Source organism: Toxorhynchites rutilus, chromosome 2, assembly GCF_029784135.1.
Source record: "Toxorhynchites rutilus septentrionalis strain SRP chromosome 2, ASM2978413v1, whole genome shotgun sequence".
Lineage (NCBI taxonomy): Eukaryota > Metazoa > Arthropoda > Insecta > Diptera > Culicidae > Toxorhynchites > Toxorhynchites rutilus.
This window is the reverse complement of record NC_073745.1, coordinates 235,333,665-235,345,871: the sequence shown is the minus strand read 5'-3', so window position 1 is coordinate 235,345,871 and position 12,207 is coordinate 235,333,665. Positions and strand designations below refer to the sequence as shown.

General features: G+C 37.1%; 1 protein-coding gene across 6 annotated transcripts in view; it reads right to left on the bottom strand.

The window, feature by feature from the left end:
* LOC129771687 (PAN2-PAN3 deadenylation complex subunit PAN3) overlaps positions 1 to 11,985 on the bottom strand; it is a 98,365-nt gene extending 86,380 nt beyond the window's left edge. For 2 of the 6 annotated variants that reach the window (XM_055775602.1, XM_055775606.1), the window contains exon 1: positions 11,830 to 11,985. Coding sequence is in view for 2 of the 6 variants with exons in the window: in XM_055775601.1 (XP_055631576.1) it covers positions 10,685 to 10,733 (49 nt within the window). In the remaining 4 variants the exon portion in view is untranslated. Of the gene's footprint in view, positions 1 to 10,684; positions 10,926 to 11,829 lie in introns of those variants that run through there. The other 4 variants (XM_055775601.1, XM_055775605.1, XM_055775604.1 and 1 more) reach the window with 3 other exon arrangements.
* Between the last annotated feature and the right edge of the window lie 222 nt (positions 11,986 to 12,207).

Below are 12,207 nucleotides of genomic sequence, written 5' to 3'. Positions count from 1 at the left end.
ATATTGTCAATATATGGCAACACTTAAACATATCTTGTGTTGTACTTATCGCATCGGGTCCTACTATACGGATATTTAAAGACGACAATCTGTGCTACAAGTGTCGTTTTGACAGTGTTGTGATTGTCCATTTCAGTCTCAAGTTATAGCGCGTTACAGATGTAGTCCACCAAGCAAGAAATTCGCCATATTTTACGTTTTTACTACCTGCGAGGTAAAACTGTAACGAAGGCGGCCGGAAAAAATCGTGTAGTTTATGGACCCGATAATGTAACGATTCGCACAGCATAGCGTTGGTTTGATCGATTTCGTTCTGGTATAGTGGCTGTCGAAGATACACCCCGTACTGGTAGGCCAATCGTCTTGGAAAGCGATAAAATCGTTGAAATCATCCAAGTAGACCCGCATGTGAGCACTCGCTCGATTGGCCAGGAACTGGGTATAGACCATAAAACCGTTTGGAACCATTTGTAGAAGATTGGATTCCAAAAAAAGCTGGATGTATGGATGCCACACGAGTTGACGCAAAAAAATCTTTTAGACCGAATCAACGCCTGCGATGCACTGTTGAAACGGAACGAACTCGACCCATTTTTGAAGAAGATGGTGACTGGTGATGAAAAGTGGATCACGTACGACAGCCTAAAGCGAAAAAAGTCGTGGTCGAAGCGCGGTGAACCGGGCCAAACCATCGCCAAGCCCGGATTGACGGTCAAGAAGGTTTTGCTGTTTGTTTGGTGGGATTGGAAGGGAATAATCCACTATGAGCTGCTCAACTATGGCCAGACCGGTGACCGGAATAAATCGCCACAGTAAACAACTGCAACAGAAACAACCGCTTAGAAAAAGTGTAGTAGGCTAGAAATATTTGGCGCGGGAAAAACATCATGTGCCTCACATTTCTATTATAAATTTATTCTCTTGTTCTCGTTTTTCGAAATTTATTCTGAGGACAATGTAATGGGGACGAAGTCCCCATTTGGCGAGGATAAGGAATCGAGGCGGCCCATGCCGCCAAGATGACGCAATCCGAGTCCACCGCCGACCCGCCGTCGGAAGCGGCGGTGTCTCGCACGCAAACCTGGGATCCACTGATTGCCCGGTTAGTTTGAAACATAGGATACGATCCTTTAGCAATGTCCGACCGAGCTCTAGCGAGCGTCGGACGGTATACGTCTGCCCGGGGCGTTACGTTTGCCTGGGGCGATACGTTTGCCCGGTTAATTCTTGTTTTGAAATACAATACCGCGCCACAATATTTATAGCCTACTACACATTTTATAAGCGGTGGTTTCTGTTGCAGTCGTTTTCTGTGGCGATTTATTCCGGGAACCGGCCAGACCCTCAACTCGGTTCTCTACTGTGAGAAGCTTGACCGTTTGAAGCAGGCGATTGACCAGAAGGGGCCAGAAATGATTAATAGGAATGGTGTTGTTTTCCACCAGGACAACGCTCGGCCTCACACATCTTTGATGACCCGACAGAAGCTACGGGAGCTCGGATGGGATGTCCTATTGCACCCACCGTATAGTCCGAACCTGGATCCAAATGAGTATCATCTCTTCCGGTCCATGCAAACCGCTCTTGGTGATACTAAGTTGGCCTCAAAAGAGGCTTGCGAAAACTGGCTGTCTGAGTTTTTTTGCAAATAAGAAGGGGGGGGGGGGGGTTCATAAGGGGGAGATAATGAAGATGCCTTCTAAATGGCAACAAGTTTGCGAACAAAACGGTGCATATTTGACTTAAATTGGATAATTTTAAGTATGTTAAATAAAGCCTCAAATTTCGATCAGAAATACGACATTTCTTTTTCCCCAACCCTATATATATAGCTGAACATATCAGTTCAGAATTTCGTTGTGAATCAATGTATCTGCATCAGATGATACTCTGTAATTAATATAAAATTATGTTTTATGTGCAATAACCAGATATAAGGGATTTACAGAAATTTCAGACAAAGTATACGTTTTTCATATGCGATGCTATCAACTATAAATGCCATTTATTTACAACCTGTGTTTGATGAAAATAAGTGTATCGACTCATAGATAGATATCGATAGTATCGCTCTCAGGGCTCACACTTGAAATTCTCAAGCTCCTAGCAAAGTTCCTACAGTTTTCAATGGTAATTCCATTTTAACATGTTCGCCGCCCCGTCATCCAGATATGAATGACACTTTCCTCGTAAAAATTGAATTTTTTTTTTTAAACCGAATTTAATCGAATTGGCACAAAAATAGAAATTAGGGTTTGTAGAAAATCATAAGATCAACACCATTAAAATCTAATGTTTCCTCTATACTTTTTATTAATTTACATTAACGGATGGTTTGTTCTGCTAATTCATACGAAATCCATATTATATGATAATGCACAATGGTCCAGGAGATACATTTAAGTGGAAATTAGCATTTAGAGCTCGACACATATTCTCTAGACAAAAACTGTCTTCGACAAAGTTGTTACTCATTTTCATGTTGTCGAAAACAAGGTGACCAAAATTTTCGATGGAATAAAAAATATAACTTTTTTATCTTTATAAATAGAAGTAAACATAGTTCGACAATGTTGTAGCCCTAGTTATTTGAGACATCTTTGTAGAACAAACTTTTTTTTCTATCTCTATAAAATAACCGATATAGAAAATTTTTCTAGGTTCCGTTAGGGTCACCATGATAAAAAAAAGGTTTTTTTGCTCTAACTTTTATATTTCAGATTCTGCATACAAACTTTCTTCGAAATACTTTTCGAGCTTACTAATACAAACATTTTGCGATGCAGAACTTGTCTATATCTTAACACTTTACCGACTGGTAGCGATTCGAACATACTATGCCCTTTTCACCGCCCATTCAGCCACAAATCGTCCGAAACACTACTAAGTATTTGCTAAAGCTAAAGTTTTGAGAAAGCGCCGATTAGCTGAATAAAGAATACGAAATGCTTGCTGCTTGCTACTTGTCAGCCTTCTTCTTCTTCAATGGCACTAACGTTCCTAGAGGAACTTCGCCGTCTCAACGTAGTATTACTTGCGTCATTTTTATTAGTACTTAATTGAGATTTCTATGCCAAATAACACGCCTTGAATGCATTCTGAGTGGCAAGCTCTAGAATACGCGTGATCACAGTGCAAGTCGGAGGAAATTTCTTTGACGAAAAATTCCCCCGACCAGAACGGGAATCGAACCCGAACACCCGGCATGTTAGTTATGACGCTAACCACTCGGCCAAGGGAGCAAGGGTTAGGCACTTGTCAGCCTAACCTAACCAAATCTAACAGAAAGATCGAAAGTCGATTAATCGACAACCGGTCGGTAAGCGCTGTGGAGCAAAAGTCGAATAATCGACGGCCGGTTGGTAAAGTGTTAACTTCACTCAAAGTTATTGATATTTATTCCCAAAAAATACGCTCTCTTCAATTGCTTGCCATTTTTTCTGGGGCAAACATAAACAATGTTTGTTGACGGAATTTCACAACAACAAATTTCACTCCATATAATATGTGATTTTCAAAGATATGTTGTTTTTTTTGTATTTTAGTAAATTAAAATTGAAATCATGAGTTCTTGGGAAAAAAACCATCAATAACTTTGAGTAGGATTAAGATGTTAACAAGTTCTGCATCGCAAAATGTTGGTCTTGATAAGCTCTAAAAGTCGTACGAAGACAATTTTGATGTGAATTTGAAATATAAAAGTTAGAGCAGAAAACCCCTTTTGTTCATGGTCACGCTAATGCAACTCAGGAAAAAAGCGCTAAATCGATTATATTAAAAGATAGAAAAAAGCTTTGTTCTACAAAGTTGTTTATAATAATTTGGGCTACAACATTGTCGAACTAAGTTTATCTCTATCTATAAAGATAAGAAAGTTAGATTTTTTATTTCATCGACAATTTTGGTCATCCTATTTTTGATAACAAAAAATTAGCGCTCTATCAAATGTAACAACTTTGTCGAAGACAGTTTCTGACATACAAATGAAACACAAATTTCTGCATTACTCGAGAATTAATCAAGCAAATGAAACCAACTTTTGCATGCGAAGGTTTTAGGGTGCAATAAATGTTTCTATGATGGTTAGACTTTCCACCCCCTCTCTAAGGGGGGCTGCCATACAAATGAAACACAAATTATCTGCATCACTCGAGAATTAATCAAACAAACGAAACCAAATTTGGCATGTGGAGGTTTTACGGTGCAATAAATGTTTTAACGGTGGTTAGATACTCCTCTCTCTTCTCCAAGGGGGGCTGCCCTCCAAATGAAACACAAATTTCTGCATTATTCGAGAATTATTCAAGCAAATGGAACCAAATTAGGAATATTGAGGTTTTAGGGTGCAATGAATGTTTCTATGGTAGTTAGATTGTCCCCCTCTCTAACGGGGGGCTGCCATACAAATGAAACACAAATTTTCTGCATTACTCGAGAATTAATCAAGCAAATGAAACCAAATTTGGCATGTGGAGGTTTCAGGGTGCAATAAATGTTTTTACGGTGGGTAGATACTCCTCCCTCTTCTCTAAAGGGGGTGCTACCATACAAATGAAACACAAATTTCTGCATTACTCGAGAATAATTCAAGCAAATGAAACCAAATTGGGCATATTGAGGTTTCAGGGTGCAATAAATGTTTCTATGATGGTTAGACTCTCCTCTCTAAGAGGGGCTGCCATACAAATGAAACACAAATATCTGCATAACTCGAAAGCTAATCAAGCACAATTTAGGATGTGAGGGTTTTTAAGTATCAGAAGTGTTTCTATAGTGGCATGACATCCCTCCCTCCTCTGGAATGGAGAGGGAGTCCCATAAAAATATTACACATATTTCAACCAAAAATATTCCAGCCAAACATGACAACTGCAAATTTTCGGAAAATTCTGAAGGAAAAAGGGAAAATTCGGAAAATTAAATTCCCATATGTTCTACAATTACATAGTGACAAGTGCTGTTAGTCCATTTGATGTTTGCCCTAGCGAAATTGATCTTTGTTCGAAACTGGAAATGGATTTCAATGTGATGAAACGCACTCCTATATCTTCTTTTATCTATACAAATAAAAAAGAATCGTCAAATGTGTTGATAAGAACAGAAGGAATTTAACCATTTAGGGCTGTCTTTATTCTATCATATTTTCTGTATAAAACATTTATTCCATGTAACGGAGAAACATGTTATTTATAAGTGGTTGAAAAATCTTGAACGAGAATTGTGTCTGAAAATAATCTGATATTATAATGATGAGTTCTGTTAGAAATACTAGGAATGTTATAGTAAAAAGTAAATTCAAAGGAGACGAATAGAAGATCAATCAATGAACAGTTCTGCGATTGGACCCATGAACTTGTTCATAGTAAGAAAACGTCAATGTTTGAAGGTATTGATACCAAAAAACAAATTTCTGGCGGGACGAAGTTTGCCGGGTCAGCTAGTGTTTCATAAATATTATGGTTAACCTCACAGGAATCATACTTCATCTCCCGATGGGGTGGTGGTCGCCTCCATCCAGATGAAGATGAATTATAACTCTTGGATACCGATTCTCCAATAGTTAAGAATTGTCCACGACCTTGTCACTGCTAGAGTAAGGGAAGAAATGCTAGTTCGACCTGTACTCATAAGAGCTGCAGAGAACACACGACCTCTCGTGAATATCTCGGGACCGGACCGGTGAAGATGAAGTGTGGAACATACGAATGCAACTAGTAGATATTCTTCAATCGGCAATGACCGAAAATCATATTGATCGATTTAATTTATATCAATGACTTTTTGGTAAAACAGCTTACAACGTTCAAAATGGACCATTTTTTAAATCTTCAAAGAGCGAAAATTTTGTACCATGTTTTTTAGTAAATCAATCATATATAGGGCGGACTCGATTACATACAGTCTGCGTTCTCTTTGCACTTTCAAGTTCAATCAAATCTTGTATTTTTTTTTGTTTTATTCATTTTTATACATATATATTTCGTTTTTGAATTATAAAAGAAGAATTTAATTTTTGATTGATCCCCTTAAAGTCAGAGAACACTTTTCTCACACGAATAAAATAAATTTATCCAGAATCTCTCAAGAGGATATAGCTGTGAAACATTTAAATTAGTAGATTTGAAAAATCATTTTGGAAGTGAAAAACTTAAAGGATAGTGGTTTTGAAAATGGTATTATTAATTTTATCTCAAAATCTCATAACAAACTTAAATGTTTATATCAACTAAATTGATGCTCTCTAGCCGCTCTACAATCTCTACAAAATCTAACTTAAAAATTGAAATACCTACAGAATTCTCGTCAAAGGATAAAATGTAGGAAATTGTCAATAAAAAAAAAATATTTTCATTACACTGAAAAAAAATATTTCAAAAATTGAATTTTGGGAAAAGGAAATATTTTTCTCGAAAAAGCATTTTTTAAATTCTCAAAAAATTATATGAATAGTCCTTACAATTTCCAACAAGTCTCCCATACATCGAAAAATGAGCGCTTTTACAGGGAAAGTGTTTTTCTAACAAAAACTTATTTATGTTTTTCTTTTTGAAAAAAATAATCAAAACTAAAAAACTAATCAAAATTTTTTTTAAAGTCGAGATATCGATATAGCGTATGTGACAAAGTTATATATCTTATTCAAATACGAACTCTTGACGATGACGTCAGCTTTCTATCTATTATAGTTTCTAGAATATTTGGTATGTTTGTATGATGACTCCTGAAACCTTTTTTTACTCGTAAAATGTTTGTGTGTAATTTCTCGCGTTTGACATGTGCTTCACGTGTTTCTAAATAGATAAAAAGTTTGCAAAACAAGCTAATCGCGATAGTCTACACACTAGGAAAGGAAAACTTTTTCCCTGTAGCAATGCCCTTCTTCCGATGTATGGGAGTAGGGGTTTAATTTTCAATTATTTCTTTCAATGAATTTGTTTATAATGCTTGATATTTTTTAATGAACACATACATTGTTTCCTACATTTTCTTACAATATGGGCTTTCAAGTTTTTTTTTGTAATATTCATCCTGAGAATCAAAATAAAATGAAATTCCAACAAAACGGTGTGTTTTCACCCAAAAATTTTCCAACAAAACGGTGTGTTTTCACCCAAAAATAATGGAATACTTTTTCCCCAACCTAATGAAAATTTTTAGTTTAGTTTTGACGTAGAACTGCGTCTTTGATTTCTATATAGGGGGGTCACTCTACGAAAAATGTAACGTTTATTAAGAGTTTTCAGATGCATATTACGCAGAATCGTTCTTACGATATATGTAATAAGATATACCATTAAACAGCAAATTTATCCACCAATTTTTTCGCCTTAGACGTCAACAGTGGAAATAATAAGACAAGTGTACAATTAAACAAATATAAGAGGTTCGTTAATTGGGCCGAAAAACCAATACACTTATCGAATTTTACTCGCTAACTAAACTGCAAAACAGCAAAAACAATACATCGAATTCAAGATAACATTTATTATTGATACATAACTGCCTTGCATCCCAGTTACCGTACACCCTGTTATAGATAAGCCCAGTTGAAGATAGTCCAAATAGGGAATGACTTCTGTATATGGCGAGGTGACGTACATCATAAGCGAGTGTCTTCCGGGCTGCGGGCTGTACAGCGAAAAATGATATCAATACTAGGAGGATGGCAGCGATTATCATGCGAGATCCTATTGAGATCGGCATTACACCGCATCACAAAAATGAAACGAAATGAAATATTAATCTTCATGATTCATATCCATAATTCTCAATGACTCAATCCCTTCTATGATGGATTGAGCAGTAGAACCGTTACGACTTGATTGTGAAAGTCTGCAAACGAACATTAATCCACCGAGAAAGATACTGCTCCCGATTATGAGTTAAAAAACCTTTTGACGGTTATGAATATATATAACAAACGACCCTTTCCAGGGCTACTATTTAGAATTTCAAAAGAATTAAACTAACAGATTTCTGGAGAATGAAAAGAATTACATTTAAAAAAAACTATTCTGAACAATTACAGTCCTACGTCAAACTTCCGTCCGTGCCCCTAGGATCAGACCCTTTTTCTATTTATTTTATTTTTTATAATTTTCTGAGTTTCTTATAGCGTAGTTTCCATACAACACGGTATACGGTTTCCATACAACGCGCTACGGATTAGCCTGGATTGTATGCAAAATCCGAGTTTCTTATAGCGCGTTTTCCACATAACCCATTCGGGGTGGTTTTGACCAATTTGCGCCATGTTGTATTGTGTATCTCATTCTACGCAGAAGATACTACTCGTTTAAAATCTTCAAACCACTCATACTGCTTGTAAGCTGCATCTACTATTCGTACGATCACTCCTCATAAGTTCTTGGTAGTGTTTTGATTTGGTAAACAAGCTGACCAGTCCAGAATCTGAAGCCCTTATTCATCAAACCAAGTCATGAATTTCCGGATTTTATGAATTGATACCAAATTACCCAATTATCACATTGTTTAGATGTAAAAACAGCAGTAAATGATTCTGAAGTACTTCGTGGCACTTCTGACTGTTCATTTGTGTTGATGATTAGCTACCTAAATCAGGCCTTTTGAGAAAATTCTCCCCAAATCATGAAAATCCCATCTTCAAAGCTGCGGTTCCAAAAACTATAGAAGAAGCTAATGACATGGGTTTCACTATTTCGGGAGAGCTTCTCTAATAAAAAGAAATTCAATTTGAATAGAATTTCTTCATAATGGAAGGACTCGCGGAACGTGTCATTTAATTCCACTTGTAACTTTGCAGGCGGCAGTCTGATGGTTTGAGAAAAATATTTTCACAACCGCCTGGTTCAGAGAGCTTTTCATCAACACCGATGTACAGTCATAAGTGCAATGGAGTACTTCAGAATAATTTACTCCTGTTTTGCTTAAAAAACACCGTGATAATTGGTTTAAGAGATGAACCAGCCTTTGGCTGAAAATCTCTTTAATAAAGAAAGAAAAAAACCGTGATAATTGGGTATTTTGGCATTAATTAATAACATCCGGAAAGTCAAGGCATAGCTTACTAAATAGGGGCTTCACATTCTGGACTGGTCAGCTTATTTACCAGATCAATACTCTACGAAGAACTTATGAGGAGTGATTGTACGAATAGTACATGCAGCATACAAGCAGTTTGAGTGATTATGAAGATCTTAAACAAGTAGTATCCTCTGCGTAGAACGAGATACACACTACAACTTGGCGCAACATGGTCAAAACCTCCCCGGATTGGTTATTTGATCTGATTAAGAACTAATTACTACCGCAAACTAATTAAGTTGACCTACGAATTAGAAACTTATTGTAATTCATGTGAAATTGAAGTTAATTTTGTAAAGGAGTGAGATTTTTTCCAACTGGTTCTATAGTAATGAAACACTGGAATTTTCGATTTTTGATCGTTTCGCGTCTGAGCACAACAATAAAGTTCAGATGGTCAGTCTTTTGAATGTAGATAGTTATTACATCCTACACTGTATACGTCAATTCAACCGACTTCTTACATATCTCTGGAAACTCAGAAAAAATGATTGGTTCTATAGTTGTGAAACGCAGTGTATATCAAACAATAAATCACTCTAGAATTCGTGCAGATTCTAAAATTGCGAAATACATTCATAAAGATTTGCATTCTTTTGCTTTATATTAACAGTTTTAGAAATTGAATTGAGACAATTGACAGATATTGAGAGAGTTCGGCAGGCATTCCTTCGATTTTTTCATAATTATAGATGAACTTTTCCATTTATTTGGTATATAATAATGTTATGTATTTTTTCATTCCATTTACATTACTTATTCATTCAATTGACTAACAAAGCCAGCAAATTTTGCCATGCTTGTATTAGATCCGATAAATAGATAAATTTTCTTCTGATTTTTTTTTAATTCAATGTCCCAATGTTTGAAGGCAGAGCTAGATTCCAACATTATTGGTGTTTATGTGTAGAAAAAAATTGAACTACACGCTCATTTTTTCACATAGATATAAAGAGATAAAGAATTTTGTTTATTCTTATAAATATAAAGTAAACATTTAGTCGTTCCCCGATTTTCTTCACACTACAGGGAAGTAAAAAGTAAGTTGTGGCAAATCAATAATGTGTGTACAATCAATTTCGCATCTGTCTGTATCTTGCTTCTTGGCAATCGGAATTTTGTAGGAATATAAGATGACATTAATATAAACATTATCATATAAATCCTTTTGAACATGATGGATGCTCAACACAATTTTTATTTTGAATATTTCAGTTGGTTTCTGAATCCTCGCAGAAACAGTCCCGTTAGATAAGTATAAAGTTGATATTGAGTCTTCATCATTCACGTATGAGATTAGCTGAGCAAATTTTGCCATGGGTCATTATAGAGATTATTATTCGTTAGATGTGATTCAATTGTGTTGATGATACTCTTCAACTTTGTGTCAGACATATTGAAGAGTGCTATCCATTATGGGGAAAAATATAGGGAAATTTATTTAAATTACGCATTCATGATGCTCCCCGAATTCGGAGAAACTCCCCCGGCTGCATACTAAATCCATTTTAAATACCTCAAACACGTTGACTGCAGGAAACGTCAAAAATCAGGTGATATTCAAATTCATTAGCAGCTGAGCCACTACGATACAATCTTTTGTTAATTTGATATTTACCACGATAAACATAGTCTTGCGGAACGGAACTGCTATTGAACGAAGGCATTTTTTGGCTTCCGATGAGCAGTTTTATCACAAGCAGATTATTGGCCTTTAGTTAACGATGAGAACTTGAAATCTAGTCACAATATTTTCTCTATTCCACCTTAAAAATCAGACTTTTTGACACCTAGATCACCAACGGATATGCTCGATCCACCATTTCCAACAATAGGCAAAACTGAACAGAAAGGTTGGACTGTGTATTTCCTCCGAAGCATGTAACAAGAGCAAAAAAAACGACTAAAAAATCACAATAGATCTCCGAAATTGTGTAAAACAATAGTTGTTTAGTTTGGTTGGTTATTCCACTACAGATCGTTGAACCACGGAGGCTGTGTTATATACAACACTACATATCCATAGTAGTTGCACACATAAACACGACCACAGTGAAGGGAAAACGCACGACGGTGGGCTCTTTTCCCTCTCCCTTATGAGAGTGTTTGTGTGGATGTGGGTACATAATAACTTCGGCTTCGTTTCCACCGTTGTTCAGGCTTCCTCGTCAACCTTTCGCTTGATAAATAGCTGTTTACAACACCATACACTTCTAACACTTTTGGTACTTTCCACAGGATCTCACACACCAACGTATTTCAGCTCCCTCCGCAGCTCTCCTTCTCACGGGGGAAAGCACAGATTAAATCCCTTTGACCTTGCAATCCCGATTCGGGAAGTGCGTTTCATTCAACAGGGCTACTGCTACTGCTTTTTCCATTCACGAATACGAATTTGAATCAAACATTTTTTTTTCTGAAAAGTAGCTCACAGCAAAGCAAGCGAAAAACTTTGCCAAATGAAGCACAAACAGTACACATTCGCTTTCTCCTGCGCGCAGCACACAGCAACAAAAAAAGGCCACAATACAACACAACAGCAGCCACAGAATATGTAGCTTTCCTTTCGCTAACTACGCGTTTTCTGCGTTATCCAACCTTGCGGGGGCCCGTTTTCACTTGTCCTTGGTGCGTTTCCGGGCGCAACCCGGACATCGTGCACTCGTTCTGAGCAACCTTCGAAACCAAAGGCTCAACCTAGATTATATCCTGCTGGTGACAACACTCGATATTGCTGTTTATTCACTGTGCGATTTTTGTTACCTTTCCCCGAGACGAAGCACCCCAACTACTCTCGCTAGCTCAACAACACGACTACGACGACATCACGAAGCACACAGAGCATTTGGTTCCCCACTGTACACACAGCACACACCATCTTGTCAAAAAAAGCGAAAAGTTATTATTTTGAAACCCGTCCAAACATTGCCGTCTCGTTTTTGCGCTCATTCAGCCTCTCGCCGCTGCAGCTTGCGTGTTGTTATTCGCGGTCGTTCCAGCCCTGCTGGACCCCCCGACACGCTGTAGCTAGTGTGTGTGGCGAAAAGAGACGCTATATGCTATCGTAAAAATAAATATGGGGTTGCCTGATGTTGGTAGAAGAAATATTTCAGAAAATGTTGCAATTGCCATTCGGGGGGT